This window comes from Scomber japonicus, chromosome 8 (assembly GCF_027409825.1).
Source record: "Scomber japonicus isolate fScoJap1 chromosome 8, fScoJap1.pri, whole genome shotgun sequence".
Taxonomy (NCBI): Eukaryota; Metazoa; Chordata; class Actinopteri; order Scombriformes; family Scombridae; genus Scomber; species Scomber japonicus.
This window is the reverse complement of record NC_070585.1, coordinates 13,857,997-13,874,316: the sequence shown is the minus strand read 5'-3', so window position 1 is coordinate 13,874,316 and position 16,320 is coordinate 13,857,997. Positions and strand designations below refer to the sequence as shown.

Genomic DNA, 16,320 nt, shown 5'->3' with positions numbered 1-16,320 from the left:
AAATTAGCTGCAATAATGGAGGTGAGTCAGGCTAGAGGCTAAATATGAGAAATTGAAATTAATTAAACATTTGGTATCCAGCTCCTGGCATGTTTTCATATGTGTACTTCTGTGTGTTGTTAATGTTGACATAGTTAACTGTTTAACACTATTGTCTCAGAGTTGTTACTTATCAGTACATCACTTGCTAACTGACACTTAGTCTTCCTACTGTGTTATATAGCAAGAATAAGTTCATGCTACTTGTACTTTACTTAGTATTTTATGTATTTCCAACTATTGCCAGCTTTAAATTTACAAAATAAATGATGAAACATTGTTACAGATCAAACTACTAATGCGTATACTAAAATTAGCTCTATACCTTCAACACTGCACCATTAAATGCTGCTTACACATGAATACACCAGTATTAACAATGGAATAATAGAACATATTATAATAAATACTTATGCACTTTTACTTAAGTCAGATTTTGAATGCAAACTTTTGGAGTATTTCCACATTGTGTTATTCACATTACTACTTTTATTTAAGTTAAGCATATAAATACTTGTCCCACCACACCAGCAATAATTATAGCAATATAGGCCTAAGTTACAGTTAGGCTAAGTCTAACTTGCAGAATGAGGGTTTTTCAGTTTTTGCATATGACCCCTAACCAGGCTTGGAGCAGCACTGAAAGTTTCTACATAGCTTGCCAGTTGACAGTCGTGTTGCCCCCCTCACCCACCTACCCACCCACCCCATTTCTCTGCCTGGTGGGACACATCAGTCTCTCTCTTTTGCAGGAGGTCACTAGAAGTTGACCTTAGAAATGTTCTTCACACCTCCTCTGCCTGCGCCGCCACTCCCCACTCACGCCCCGCACCAGATGGGAAGTGTAGCCGCATTTTTTTAAGTCTGCACGCAGGGTTACAGGCTGTTGCGCTGGCAGTGGGGCTGAAGGAATGAAATATTCATGGAGCCCAAAAAAATGAATGGACACCCCGGGACGGAGAGCGTGCCGATTTATTCAACTAAGACCAGGCCTCATTACACTGCTGGCGGCGAGGCAGGTCACGGTGATTTTCTTTACCAGTGCTCGAGCACGACTGTCACACAAACACAGACACACACAGAGAGAGAGGCGCTGAATGCTAAATGTGTGGAAGTCACTATCACAACATCTCAGATCTCCTAGCAGACAGGTCTGTGGTGATGCTCAAGTGGTTCCCCCCTCTCCTGTAATTGATGACCTAATGAGTGATTAGCTCCTGTGTCAGAGCAGTGAGTGCGGGAGTTGTGTGTGCACAGCATATGGGAGACGTGGGTGACACTGGTCCTGACAGAGGTGCGTGGCGTGCGTGAGGCGCCAAGGGACACCAGCTGATAGGCACAGGGGCCACGTGACTTACCAAAATTTGTAGCCTAATTTATCTTCCTTGATTTGGTCTCATTTAAGAAATAAAATAATAATAGGCCTACTATTAGTAACAATGATAAAAATAGAGTGAGTGAACATTTTGCATTAGGGCATTTTTTAATGATTCATAAATTGCCTTTCAGACAACGTATCAGTTATCTTGGCTCTGCCCTAGACAGGTGTGTCTCAAGCCTGTCTCCCACCTGTTCGTTTTATTATTCCTCTGCAAATAATCGCAGAAATATTGTTCACCTTTTACTGTTTGTTTGAGAACAAACTTTAACGTTGCCAGACCCAGTTAAGAAGTCAGTTTCTTTTGCTCATGAGAGAGATGTCCAAATCCATTTTCCATGGACTGGCTGAAGCGGTGGAGATCCGTGAATGGGAATGACAACATATCTGACAATTTGAACATTTATAACTATATTAACCATTAAAAACTGCTCCTAAAATAATAGATTCTGAATAACAAATAAATAAACTTGGGGGAAATTGTCAAAAAAAAAAATCTCTTTAAATCCAAGCTCAGCAGTAGCTCAATCTGCAAATGAACAGTTTTGTCATGCGCATTTGTTTCTTTATTTTATGGGAAACTTTAAACTTATAGAAAAGTCACCCTGCTATTCTTAACAGGTTCATCTCGAAGCTTTTCAAAAATACAAGCCACGCTCTTAAATGATTAATACTTTCGGCTACCCTCTGTGTGAAGATAATAATAAGGTCGTGATTGAGTTACAATACACAATGGAAGAAAAAAGTCGAGCTTTGTCTAATTGTTCTTTGACAGGGTCAGAGGGGTTGTGCGATTGGCTGCTGCCTCCTGAGGCTGCGGGGCTGTCAGAGCTGTTGCAGGGTTGGGAGTGACACCAAGGTGACTCAGGGGGGAGGTTGTATAAAATGCTGGCTCGATGCAAACCACTTCAGAGACGAGGGCATCAGCTAGAGTCTTCTGCGTGACCTTTCCCTCCTGTGCACTATCCCACAGCCCTCAATGATGACTGCAAAAGCAGAGCTCTCAAGCTGGGCAGAGTACCCGGAGGACTTCACACTGCTGCAGCAGCGCAATCTGGCCCACATCAACTCCAAAAGTTGGATTTCTTCTAACTCACTCCGTGCGCTCTCTAGGAGGGACGCGCACGGCTCTGCAGACCCGGGCCTCTCACTGGAGCAACTTGTGCCAACAAATAAACTGCCTGACGCTGCAGACATCACAGAAACAGACTCTGACATGGTATCAGAGGGAGGCAAGACGGGCCACTTTGGCCCTCAGAGATACAGGCGCGTTGCAGCCAACGCCAGGGAGAGGAGAAGGATGCACGGCCTGAACAAAGCGTTCGACGAGCTGAGAAGCGTCATCCCGTCTCTGGAAAACGAGAAAAAACTGTCTAAATATGACACCCTCCAAATGGCACAGATATACATCACGGAGTTGTCTGAGCTCCTGACCGGCGTGGTTCACCCGGAGTGCAGGAGCCCCCGTCCAAGCGAGACTTCCAGGAGGAGTCTGATTCACTCCCTGCAGGATCCGAACCCACTAACAGGAGAGCAGCGGGACCCTACAGCCGCTGTCGGCCACCTTATTATACTTGGACATAAATCTGACCTGATGACAGGAAATAAAACCACAAGCTCTTCTCACAGCAGTGATGGAGAATCTTCTCATCTCAGTGACATGGAGGAAAGTCAGAGTGGAAGACAGTAACTGAGAACAAATAGACACAATTAACTGTCAGTTTCTGTCAAAGGAAGTACACCAAGAGAGCCAAATATTACAGCTTGTAGAACTGTTGATCATGAGATAGTCAAATTCTCCTGCCAAATGAAAAAACGTGCAGGGAAAACTCAAATACACCCACTAAGATGTTGAATATATTCTCTCTTAAGGCCAAGTTGAACTCTTACAGCCTGTTTTTGCACTTTATATGAACTGAACCATCACTAACGACATATCCAGGGTCATTAGTGACATTTTGTCTAAATTAAAAACAATTATTTTGGTATTTATGTATATGGTGTATTTTATGAGGATTTTTTGTTTTGCTACAATAAAGATATAATTGAGAAAAACCTGTGTTTTAAATTGTGTGTATTTTACATTTAAGTCAGCGGTACATTGCAGCTATATTTCAATACTTTGGATTCAAGCGTTTTGTATAACACAAAGCCAAAACAATACTTGGTTTCTTGGAATTTCAATTGTATAAACTGTTGATTTATATAAGAGAAAAGCTCTTTATGCTAAGACAGTTAACAGGACATGGAAGGAAAAAACATAAACTAGAGGAGGTGAATCCAAAAGATGTTGTATAACTCGTTGACTAGTATAAGGAAGCATCATTTTCTCAAAGCTGTTTCTATGAAATGTGCTTCACCTGGACCTCCTTTATGAAACAGTCAACAATTTATCTGATGTCAACTTCACACGAAAGAGAAGTATCAGTCCAAAGTTTCTTTTCGTGGAATCCACTTTTTGCAACAGCAATCCACTGAATAAAACTTCCTGGTCCATTTTTCATACAACACAGATCACTGTAAGAATGTATAAGAGCCAAAGTCTGATGCCTAAGAGTGTGTTCCCAGTGGAAGGGATTTTTAAAGAAAGTGAAAAAGGAAGAAGAAACTTATGTTAATTATGCTTTATGATCCTCTATCATGTTTAAAATCGCTGGTTCCAGTCTGTCTGTTAACTAATAGCCTACTGAGGAAACGGGGGGCTGCCCACTCCAGAGGGGAGAGGTGGCTGGAACTTTGCCAAGTCCTTAGAAATGATTTCTGCCAGCCTGTGTTTAAAACTGCCAGGGGCCTCTGTGGGGTTAGCACATGCAGAGAAGCTGGTGGCCTCCTCCATCTCCTTCATGTCATCCACTGGCTCCGCCTGTGTATTGTTCGCTGGCTGGATGTAGTTACTTGCAGGGGGCTGGCGTTGGTACCGTACCGGCTTGGGTGGAGCGTAGGAAACAGACTGGGGCAGGGGCAGGTTACAGGGAGGAGGCGGTGGCACAGGTGGAGGGAGGGGTGACGAGGAAGGCTGCAGCTGGAGATCTAAGGGAGCCTCAACAAGTTTCAAGTCTGAATAAATGCACTCTGAATTCTGTTTTACAGGAAATAACTGTTTTTTAGGTATAGGTGGTGTGGCTCTCCTCACATTGTAATAAATGCTGTCATCCATGTCATCATCCAGGCTTATAGCCTCCAGGGAATGACACCGTTCATCCTCATCCTCACTTTCTCTTCCCAAAGCTTCCTTGCTGTTAGTGAGACGACAATGAACAAGAGATGGATGCATTACTTTAAATAAAGAGGCTTCAGTAATAGTTGAATAGTGGTTGTCACATTCATCTTCTGTATCTGTATCTGCAGGATTGAAATCAGGAGGACCAGCAGCTCGGTCGGTTTTGGGAAGTTGGTGGAGAAGAGACTGGTCACATGATGATCCTCTGTGGACACTGAATGCCTGGATAGAGGACTTCCTCTCCATGGAGCACTGCCTGGATATAGTCTGAAAGATCTGGGGACCGTTCTTGGACAGGAAGATGAACACTCCCTCTCCTGAGTCACAGCGGCGGCCTGCTTCAATGCTGAACCCACCCTGTAATAACATCCATTCATATACATTATGAAGAAGTAGTTTAACATTTTGGGATAAGTACATGTGGTGATGCATTTTTAATTGATTTTTGCATTCTCTGAATTTTGAGGGAATTTATCATTACTTTACCTCAACTTGTCCAAATTTGCGTAAGAGCTTGTATGGCCAGTTGTAGATAGTTTGACCAGTCTGGATGGCGAGCAGTGACACAGCCTCACTTTCTGGGCTGATCAGATAATCCCCGACCAACTTGCACCTCCATGATGCCTTTGTGCTCTGGACAGTCACTTGGTACTGGTTTGGAGGAAGTGTCCGCTCTAAACATGAGAAGATATAAAAAGTATTTACCTTTTAAACTTGGTGCACGTTCATTTTCCAAAGTCTGAGGAGCAATACATCAGCAAAGGAAATAAATGTTCACTGAATATTATTCCCATTCAAATGAGGCAGATTTAAAATTGCTTGTGTTCTGCTAATCTCCCCATGTGACTGTGCTGCCTGGAGTTTTAGAGTGAAGTGTAATCCATTAGGAAATAAAAAGAAATACATTTGTATAAGCCAGAGCCTGCTGACGCTTATACATTCTGGCGTTCATGTTTGAATAAATTAGTGGCTGTACCCACTGCTAACAAATATCCAGGGTTTCTGCTGATGACATGAATTTACGATGCAATGACATTTAAACCTAACATTTCTCTTGCCTTTTTTCCCCCTATTAATGTAACATATTCACCAATTTGCTCTTACTGCCTTATTAAAGGCTTACCTACTTTATTACTGAGATATGGCAATGTTGCTACAATATTGCTTCAGTGTAATTGTGTAAACCACTTTTTAGATGTTAAACCCACAGTTATCGCACCTGTAATGAAAGAAATGTACAGCAGGGTACAGTTGAAACAGGAAGTCAGTCTGTACAGTGATGAATGTGTACAACAAACAGTTTTTGTGATAACATTACTGGCCAACTTTGAATAGCCTGAAGGCTTATTGTTTGTTGCCCTATCTGACTTCTTTTCAGCAAAATGTTACAGTGTCCCATATCTCAATGATCAACTTGGTGTGGAAATAAGATCCAAGCTCTAAAAAGTGGAATAATCCTTTTATTAATCACCTGTTTGTTTGTTTTTTATAGATATTTTATTATTATTATTATCTTTCAGAGGCAATTTAGGAGAGATGATAGTTTATGCTGTGTCCTGATGACAACCACACTACAACAGACACTCAAAAGACACCCAAATACTGATATTAATGTTATTTTTTGGCTGCTTGTTGACTGATCTGCTGTCATCTGCATCTTAACGAGTGTTACCGGTTTTCCAAGATGAGTAAAGATCATTGTCCTCCATGGTCAAGCCATTTCCTCTCTCGAAACCCCCTTTGTCTGACTCTCCAGGATCCTTCTGTAAACACAGTGGCATGGTAAATATTACATGTAGTGTACACTACCCTCTTATCTTAGTTTTATGATTTCAAAGAGGCAAGATGCAAGAAGGAGCATAGCTTGTGCAAGCACAAGAATTAGAGAAGTGGAGTGACAGAAGTTACAGATACTGTATTAACTTCCTCAATGCGCTATCTATCTCTGATTGTGGATACAGCTTATCCCCTACTTTCCCAGATGAGCTCACTTCAACTGATATAAAAGGAAAAGAGGAAAGTTGTACTGGTCAGGAGGAGACGTGTACCTGGAAGGCTAGAAGAGAGAGGGCACTCAGCCAATCCTGGTTTGTCATGGAGGCAAAGGTGTAAGTGCACTGTGTGGTGTTCAAGTAGAAGGCAGTGCATCTCGAGGGGCAAGACTCCTTAGGAGCAGGGGTGACACTGAGGCAGTCACTTAGCCGCACAACCTTTCTCTCTGGTGTTCTCAGCCGGCTGGCCTTCTTCGGGTCAGCATTGCTGTCAATTACAGTATAGAACTCCAGTCGGCCGACTCCTGTAGAACTGGGTTTAAAAAGTACCAACCATATTTTGCGCCATGTTTTCTGTTGTAGATGACAGAGGGGGAAATGGGAAAAGTTAAATTCTCTTAATAAGTGTATTTTAGAATTTTTTTCAGAGAGAGTGTCATTATATGTTCAGGTATTATTTTCTGTCTGTTTATGTGGCCATGAGTTAAATCAGCATACATCTGATACAGTAGTTACACAGATGATAACATTTCATACTTCTCACTATCTGCACCTTGTTTAACAACTTGATTTACTGCAATTCAGAAATCAGTTAAGTTAAAGAAGTACATGAGAGAGATTGTGGTTATTGAGAAGACCAAGAGAGGCTCATTTCACCCCTTTAAACACTAAACGTCTGGCTAAAAATATTTAGTTTTCTTAAATATGTATTTACCCACATCATATAGCTACAATGACAAAAAAGTCAACATTTTTAGAATAAAGAACACTGCAAACTTCCACCATGTTCTTTAGCTTGCAAGAGTCTGATCAGGTATATCCAGTGCTGTTGGTCAGGATGTAGACCAACTGTGGTTGAGACTAATAAAGTAAGTACAGCACACATGATGCTACACTTGCTTCATACACCCACAGACCAACTGACCACAGCTTTCCTGTAGATATAAGGATGTGCACTTGTCTTGCAATAGTTAACACTGTCAAAATCGTTTTCTGATCTAGTTTTACAGTTTTGTATTATTTGATTGTTTTTATTTTACATCTTGAACACATTGTATGTACACGTTTGTATGAAATGTGCTACACACAAATTTTATGTGGTTATTGTTTCACATAGTTGTTTTAATCAAAATATTGAGTGAATATGGTCTAGTCATAATGCTTTAAAATAATGCTTTTGTATAAAAACATAAAACGTATTTCAGAAATGACCATCTATGGTCTAAAAAGACTGAAAAAATTTATACAAGCAGCCTGTGACTATTTTTAAAGTTAGTGAAACCATAGGAGGGGTTTTCACAAACTGAATCATACTGATATAAAGTCAGATAAAGCAACATCTTTATGAAACAGAATAGTATCTTGAGCTGGTATTTTTAACACTTTAAGTTTCACATGTCACTCAACTTGGCCGAAGGTAACTTTTATCAAACTGATGCCACAAGTTATTATGATCGAGAGGTACTTAGAAATATGACTAGTCAAACAAAGAATGTGCTAAGTATAGGATAGCACAGACAGAACATGGGTTTATATTTAAGATACACTTTTACCATGCTTAAAGACATGATTCAGTTTGAATGTATGCTAGCAATAACATTAGATTAAGATGAAATATGTCGCAAACCACATTTGATTAAACCTCTGATTTAAATTCGAGTGGAATTAGATTCATTTTCAAGTAGGTCAGTAACCCTACAATAAGTGTCCACCCAGGCAAGTTTAAGGGGAGAGAGGGAAGGGATGATGTTGAAACCACAATACCATTTTGTGAACATATTTAATATACTGTATGCTACCCTGCAAGGAGGCATTTCCTGTAACATATTTTCAGAAATGCAAACTTTCATAAAATACTAAAATCCTTTTTTTGACTGTCAGCATTTAATTAGAAGTAATATTCTTTCAGAAGTCTACCACTAGATGAAACATTTGCATTCATTTTAGCAAAAGGTTCATCGAAGGTTTCAGTGGTGCACTTTTGAAGCTAACGGCTGTCTCACATAGTGTAAAACTGGATATTCTGAGACATTTTTCTCTGCATCAAAAGACTTTGGATACACAATACTCCATGTTAAAACTTTGAGTATTTGTATTGCAAGCTGAGTATTGGCATATTTCTACTATGCAGTGCATGCGAGCAAAACATATTAACCACAAATGTTCTCTACCAACCAGCTGGTAAGTTGCCACACAGACAAAAATAAGATGACCCACAATACGCACTTCTATCAAGTATGATTAATTATATATATATGTTAACATATCCATTAAACTTACTATTCCAAACTTGACCCCCTGAAGGTACAGCATCCCCTCCTTGTAGATGACATCCATGCTTGTAAGCTTTGTCTGTGAATCTCTCTCCAATAGTTGTTGTCGCTTTGTGGTCAAGTTTTAACTAGGAAAGAGGTTCAAATATGGTTTGCTACATCATGTAAATAATTGTTTCCATTGCGTCACCGGCAAGTTTCATACTGTTCTGTCGTTCTGTTCATCAAACACGGGCAAAAGTCAAGCTATCTCTGATCTCTGTAACTTCACTCTTGCAAAAGAAAGGACACAGAGTTTGTGTCTTGCTTGACTCAAACTTCCCTTTGCATTATACTAGCAGTTTTAGCAACTTCCTCACCATACAGAAAGTGTACCACACCTTTCTCTTTTTCCAAATGAACATAAGAAAATCAACAGATGTAGCAGTTTTTATTTACAATCAGAGTAAAAAAATATGTAACACATCCTGAACAAGTATGAGAAAAATTAGGGCTGGGGGAAAAAAAGATGCAAGTAACTGTTCATTTCATCTGACGGACCTGCCAACTGTGTTAGGTGATGATTATAATACACTTCCTTACTTCAATGACATGACACATAACTGTACAGTTTCGTCAGAAAATGTTTTTCTGGTCTCTTGAGTATTGAATAGTTTTCCATATAATGAGGAACTCTTTAAAAGTCCATTGAGCTATGAGCCAGGTAGTCTTTCCGCCCAATGTTGGTGACCTGCTTGGTCTGCATGGCCTCCAACTTAGGACAGAGTGTAATACGATGACCGAGACCACCGCAAAATGTACAGCCCCTTTCCCCTGTGAAAACACAAGAATAAAGTATGTTAGAAAGAGAAAAATTGAAAGTGAGTTGAGATGATGAGATTATATGAGAGGAACAATTAAAAGGAACCAAAAAGTTATTACACAGCAGACCATATGTGAAAAGCATGTAGGCCTAGAAAAAAAGATACGAGTTAGATTTGCTTTGAAAGACTCACCTCCAATATCCAACATGGTCTCGTCTCCCGTCTGGAGCACCTGAAGGACTGGCGGAACCTTCTGCTTGGCTTCAATAAGCAGGGCTTTCAGATCCATCAATACTGACTCATCTGAGAGAGGAAACGTACAACCACCGTTACCATAGTGTCATTTAACACTGAATTAGGCTATCTAGAGCCACTGCAAATCACTTTGAAAATCAATACCTCTTCATATTTAAGAATTTTATTCTTTTCATGTTTCAGATATGTATGTATGTATTGTTCCTTACCACAGCCTTTATTGATGAATGTTGTGGCGATACCAGTTTTACCAGATCGTCCAGTTCTTCCAATTCTATGGACTGTAAAAGGACAATTTCAACAAACAAGCTTACACAATTAAAAGGAGAACTGACGCTTACATAATGTGCCGATTTTTAAGAGGCCAGACCATAAACATATGTTCTCACCATAGTTTTCTATCTCCTCAGGCATGTCATAATTCACTACATGCTGGATCGCTGGGAAATCCAGACCTTTGGAGGCCACGTCTGTGGCAACAAGGACATCTTTCTTTCCTTCTTTGAATGCCTCTATGGCTTTTGTTCTTTCCTCCTGATCTGAAAACAATCAGCAAATATGATACTTTAAATTTGGCAAAACAATGGAAATGTATCAACCTACAGTACTTTCTTTATACTCCCCATCAGAACTGTGATGCAGAAAGGTTGACATCTAGTGGTAATTATGAGCAACTACACAAATGTGCTGTGAAATGCACTTGGGTTGGACATTGCTGATGTGTACTGACTTTTAAACATTTTCATGATAAGGACAGAAAGGACTGCATACCCTTTCCTCCATGGATGGCCACAGCCTCCACCCCTTTTAGCAGCAGATACTCATGGATGGCATCTACATCAGCCTTCTTCTCAGCAAATATCAATACCTGTGAAAATGAACATAAAATATTTTATAACTCTTGACATGTTTGATTTGTGTATTTTACATATACTTCAACAGGTGGTAGTACTGACAGGAGGTGGGGTTTTCTGGAGACACTCCAGCAGGTACACCATCTTGGCCTCCTCTTTGACGTATTCCACTTCCTGTTCAAACGCACACACAAAAAACAAACAATTGAGTCAAGTTCAGACAATTGTAACCATGCATGTACCCTGATTTAGAAAGCTCAAACCTGTTTCAGTGAAGGATAAACATACCTGGATGACATCCAAGCTGGCAGCTCCTGCCCTGCCCACGTTAATCGTGATGGGTTTGACGAGAGCACTCTTTGCAAAGTTCTGGATCTTCTTTGGCATAGTGGCACTGAAAAGCAGGGTTTGTCTTTGTCCCTAGGACATAGAAATGACACATTATAGCTTTCATCTCCCATTCTCAGGTTTGTCAGGTGACAACTTTTACCAGACAAAAAATCCAGTGTTGGAATGGGGACTATTTAAGGAACCTGTGTATAAGATTTAGGAGGATCTATTAGACGAAATGGAATATGATATTCATAAGTATGTTTTCATTAGTTTATTAATCACCTGCAACTAAGAACTGTTATGTTTTCATTACTAAAGAATGAGCCCTGTATATCTACAGAGGAAGTGGGTCCTCTTCCATGGAGCCTGTCATGTTGCGCCTCCATGTTTCTACAGTAGACCAGAACAGGCAAACCAAACACTGGCTCTAGAGAGGGCCTTTTAGTGTTTAATGGCCAATGTACGTTCTCCTACACGCTTGAAAAGGAGGCGTAAAGGCAAGGGATATTAATTTGTTGATGTGATACCCCTCCTGTTAAAAAAGTACCCTCGACTACTATTAAAACTCTGTGTAGTAGATATAAAATGGCCTCTTTGTACACAAAAGCTAAGTTTAGTAGATACATTTAGAAAGACTTGAAAGAAATGCAACCATAATTATTCAGTGTGAAAATCAGAAAAAAGACCAATGTAAATGTCCAAGTGCATATGTATAATTTCATGCTTATACTGCTAAAATGTCACTGTTCATCAATATGCATTGTCTGCTATAATTGAGTAAATTAAAAAGTAAGGCCTCACCTTGAAATAGGAGAAAATGGTCCTGATGTCCTCCTCAAAGCCCATGTCAATCATCCTATCAGCTTCATCCAGAGCCAAGTAGCGACAGATGTCCAGACTCACCATCTTCTTCTGCAATAAGTCCATCAGACGCCCAGGGGTGGCGACCATCATGTGGACACCACTATAACCAGGAGGAAACACCAATTCAGATGGAAAATGAACCCAAAACACTGATTACTGCTTTAATTCAAGTATTATTAGCATCAAACTGTAGTCAAGTGATTTGTTGTTTATTACTGTCCACTAACACAATATGACACAAAATATGTTTTTAAAATACAGTATTAGTGTGGGATTCTTGTTGTGAAATACACAGCTTACTATGCAAGAGTCATACATCCAGTACAAATTGCAAATTCTGGATAAATGACAGGAACTTTTCCACGGAAACATTCACTCTTACTTACTGTTTTACTACCTCCATCTGCTCCTTGACAGACATCCCTCCAATGCAGAGGGCAGAGCGCAACTGAGGAGCTCCTTCCTCCTCCAGCAGTTTGCAGTAGTATTCTATGATGCCATGTGTCTGTCTCGCCAACTCACGCTGGGGTGAAAGGAGGGGTAAGAATATCAGATAAAGTTCAGGAGTGATGAGTTAAGAAAAGAGATTCTCACAGCTAGAGTCATTATGCCTAAATAGCAAACAAAGAGTAAAATCATTTTAATTGTCTCTCTCAGTTTTATATGTTTGCATGTGCAAACTTAATTAATGAGCTATGATTATAATTAAAAAGGTTAGTCTTACTGAAGGACAGACGATGAGTCCATATGGACCTTCTCTCTTGAAGAAAGGCAGCCTTTTCTCCTGCTCCAGGGAAAACATGATGATGGGCAGAGTGAAGACCAAAGTCTTTCCAGAGCCAGTAAAGGCAATGCCAATCATGTCCCGACCTGACAGACTACAGAAAACAGTGTCAAAACATTTGCATGTATTTAACATATAACACACATTATGTATACTGTTTGTAGAGTATGTTTCCATATACTGTACTTACACTGTAGGGATTCCTTGAATTTGAATTGGTGTTGGGTGTACAATGCCCTTCTTTTTCAGACCTTTCAGAATTGCTGCAAACACATGAACAGACCATTTGTTCATCATCACTCATCACCAAGACCTCACATAGACAGATAAAGTGTGTGTTTTAGGGGTGGGACGGTTCACAAAATCCAGGGTTCGGTTCATATCACGGTTTTGGGGTCACAGTTTTTGGTTTGGTTTGGTTTATGTTGTTCTTTACTAGAAATGTCCTGTGTTTTCTGCATCAGTTATTTTTGTAATATGTGCATTGATTGTTTTTGTACCGTCCCATTTGTGTTTGTGTGTGGTTTGGCTGCTTTGCTATAATCAGGCTCTCACAGGTCAGTAGCTGCCGGTGCTCGTACTGTTGGAAAGCTTGGCACGGAGCAAAAGCCTCCATCCTCCATAGGTCCCACGTATAATAATGTAATACCTCCGCATTGTGCCAAATGAATTTAAAAAAAAAAACTTCACTGGGTTACTGGCAAGGCTTACATTTACATCTGTCATGAACCGAACAAACCAAACAATACACACATGCCCCGAACTGTGCCAAGTGTATCTAACGGGACAGATTTTTTTAATGAACCATTCCACCCCTAGTGTTTTTCATGTGTAGGACAGTGAGTGTGGTGTAACCTGGTGGAAGCTTCATCTCCCTGAAGCTTTTGATTGGAGGAGGGATGCCATCTCCATCAACCAGGATGTGAAACTTCTTCCTCACTCGGTCATTTCTAGTGTCGGGCATATTCAGGATGTAGCGTGGCGCCTTCCAGCTAAAAAGAACATTCAAGTTATAGGATAGGTAATCACAATCCACAGGCAATATTACTTCATAACTAAATATCCTTTCTATCAAATTCACTGATTTAGAATCTCACCTAGTTTTGATTGGATCATCATATATGATACCTTTGGCCATTTCCTTCACGGACATCAAAGCTGACAGAGAAAAAACAGAATTCCTCGTAGTTGGTTTTGCAGATAAAATGCACTTTTAAAATCTGAAACATTATGAATGTAATTCTGATAATAGTCTCAACATTTATTCACAGGAACCTGACAGCATTATTATTTTACCTCTGCCCTCTTTAACACTCTCCAGAATCTTCTCTTCCTCTTTCAGCTGCTTCTCCTTGGCTGACTCCTTTCGGGCTGTAGATTAAAAAAAAAAAAAAAAAGACATAAATAAGTAAGATATACTCATGTTAAGTAGAGTGACAAGAATAAAACAGCCAGCTATAACATTCCACAATGGGCGTTCTATGAACTCGATACCTTCTGCTTTTTCCTTGAGGTGCTGATGCTGGTCAAGGAGACTGACATTGGAGCGTGGACCGAGACCCTCATCCTCGTCCCTCTGCTCCTCCCCACTGTCCTTCTGTTCCTCGTCCACTGCCTTTCCTCGCAGACGTAACATTTTCTGAAGCTATAAACACATTAAAAAAATGTATTCAGTTTGTTTATGTGACAGATGTGCCCCCAATGAGCAATCATGCAAAGGCCCATATCCAATAACTTACCATTTGTTGTTTCCTTATTTTGACAGGAACGTACGGCACATAGTCATCATCCTCTGATCCCTCAGAGCCAGACCTGTCGTCCTCCCCATGGGATCTCTGTACAAAAATAATACATCCATTAGGGTTAATGCCTCTGGAGAGATAAATGATCCTGATACTATGCAACATGAAGCAGCATGAATGAAACAAGTTCTGAGACAGTGGTTTCCTTCAGGAGTCTATGAGCAGATCATGTGTGCAAATCAAAATAGAAATGGCTAGGAGTGGTATTCACTGAATGAGACTGATCTGCTCATACTGTAGCTACATCCTGACTTTTGCCACATGGATTGACAACATAATTATTAAATGATTTGTTATGCTTTTCTAAGCGGTATTCAAAACTATTATAGTTAGCAGAAGGCACCGCTGATTTGGCATCTTTCTGTAGGCTGGAAGTTTCAGACTTGCTTTTGTTAGAGCTTTGGCAAAGTTTACAATACAACTCCTCAACTTTTAATCTCCCCTACAGTACTCAAGTCTTAGGGGCCATCCACACGGAGACGCTTTTTGGTTTAAACGCGGATGTTTTAGCTTTGTCCTCTGTTGGTTACAGGGTTAGATAAGTATTAGCAACCAGGTAATGTATTGCGGTAAAAGTAGTGTTTTGGTCCCTCTTACTGACATAATTAGATTATTAATACCGAAGCATCAGTGTGTAAGAGGAGCTAGTCTGAAGTACTTTATATACAATTAGCTGGTTTAGTCAGGTGGACCTAGAGGTGTTTTCAGTTTTGGTGAAATATTGGATCATTTGAACATTTATTGAAATTAAACAATGTGAGAAGTTTAGAGGGAAAATCAGTATTTAGTGGAGCTGTTAACAACTTGAACACCTGAAATGTGACCCAAAATACACACTGCTTAAAGCCAAAGGTTGGGAAACACTGGTATCAACTTTAACAATGTGTTGTGTCAAACCTTCATACTAAAAAGTATAATGGAATAGAATGTACAATATTTATGTGTGGAAGTATACAGTAGCATAAGTACCTCAAAATTGTGTTAGTACAATACTTTAGTAAATGTCCTAACCAAAAGATATTGATGTGATGATTCATGTTAGTCTGTTAAATTCATACAATGGCCTTAAGTGTTCGACCTGATTGACCACACAATTTAGTCATTTCAAGAAATGGTAATCATTCAGTTAGTAAATTAAAAAATATTTATGTGCTGAAAAATGAAGGTATGCTTGTTGTATTGATATATATCCAAAACTCTGAGCTGATTTGTAACTTTGTGAACGTCACACTTACGTGATGACCACATTATGTAGTTACGGGATACGCAAGTTACTTAGCGTACATTTGTATTAAATCCAGTTAAATATCATGTTGTCCAGGATCTTTAGACTATTAATCGACACACCACAAGGCTTTAAACGCGCAAGGGATTATGTACTATTTGTAACCCAAGTGAAGCGCACAATAGTGCTACTATTGCTAGCTAGCATTAGCTAGCCTGGTGTAACCTTTTCAGTGAGAACGACAAAATAAACTTAAACTTACCTTTTTGGGTCGATTTTCGGTCTCCATCTTAATAACGAACGCGGTAATGCCGCCTCTGTGTTTAAGCTATGCAGGTACTGATAATATAGTCGAGCTATAATTCAATAAATAAATACAATGCGCATGTTTACACACTACAGGAAGCTTTGGTACTGTACGGCACGCTGCAAGGGCCAAACTTCATCGACGCGAAGCGGCAGCGTCCAGGTATCCACAGCGCCTGCCCTCTGTTTCAGT

General features: G+C 40.0%; 3 protein-coding genes across 3 annotated transcripts; 1 reads left to right on the top strand and 2 right to left on the bottom strand.

Moving 5' to 3' along the window:
* Positions 1–1,765: 1,765 nt before the first annotated feature.
* On the top strand, positions 1,766–3,181 carry atoh1b (atonal bHLH transcription factor 1b). The gene has a single exon (XM_053324272.1). It carries the CDS (start codon positions 2,397–2,399, stop codon positions 3,105–3,107), a length of 711 nt encoding a protein of 236 aa, XP_053180247.1. The 5' UTR covers positions 1,766–2,396; the 3' UTR covers positions 3,108–3,181.
* A 908-nt stretch (positions 3,182–4,089) lies between these two features.
* dok3 (docking protein 3) lies at positions 4,090–8,965 on the bottom strand. Its single transcript, XM_053323556.1, has 6 exons — positions 8,909–8,965; positions 7,344–7,356; positions 6,686–7,023; positions 6,310–6,400; positions 5,124–5,311; positions 4,090–4,994 (listed from the first exon to the last, which is right to left on the bottom strand). The coding sequence occupies exons 1-6, from the start codon at positions 8,963–8,965 to the stop codon at positions 4,101–4,103; spliced, it is 1,581 nt and encodes a 526-aa protein (XP_053179531.1). The 3' UTR covers positions 4,090–4,100.
* A 350-nt stretch (positions 8,966–9,315) lies between these two features.
* Positions 9,316–16,237, bottom strand: ddx41 (DEAD (Asp-Glu-Ala-Asp) box polypeptide 41). Its single transcript, XM_053324265.1, has 17 exons — positions 16,084–16,237; positions 14,534–14,629; positions 14,289–14,439; positions 14,091–14,165; positions 13,892–13,952; positions 13,650–13,786; positions 12,985–13,057; positions 12,735–12,888; positions 12,397–12,533; positions 11,948–12,110; positions 11,102–11,233; positions 10,916–10,987; positions 10,731–10,827; positions 10,349–10,498; positions 10,169–10,240; positions 9,897–10,007; positions 9,316–9,714 (listed from the first exon to the last, which is right to left on the bottom strand). The coding sequence occupies exons 1-17, from the start codon at positions 16,108–16,110 to the stop codon at positions 9,578–9,580; spliced, it is 1,845 nt and encodes a 614-aa protein (XP_053180240.1). The 5' UTR covers positions 16,111–16,237; the 3' UTR covers positions 9,316–9,577.
* Positions 16,238–16,320: the final 83 nt, after the last annotated feature.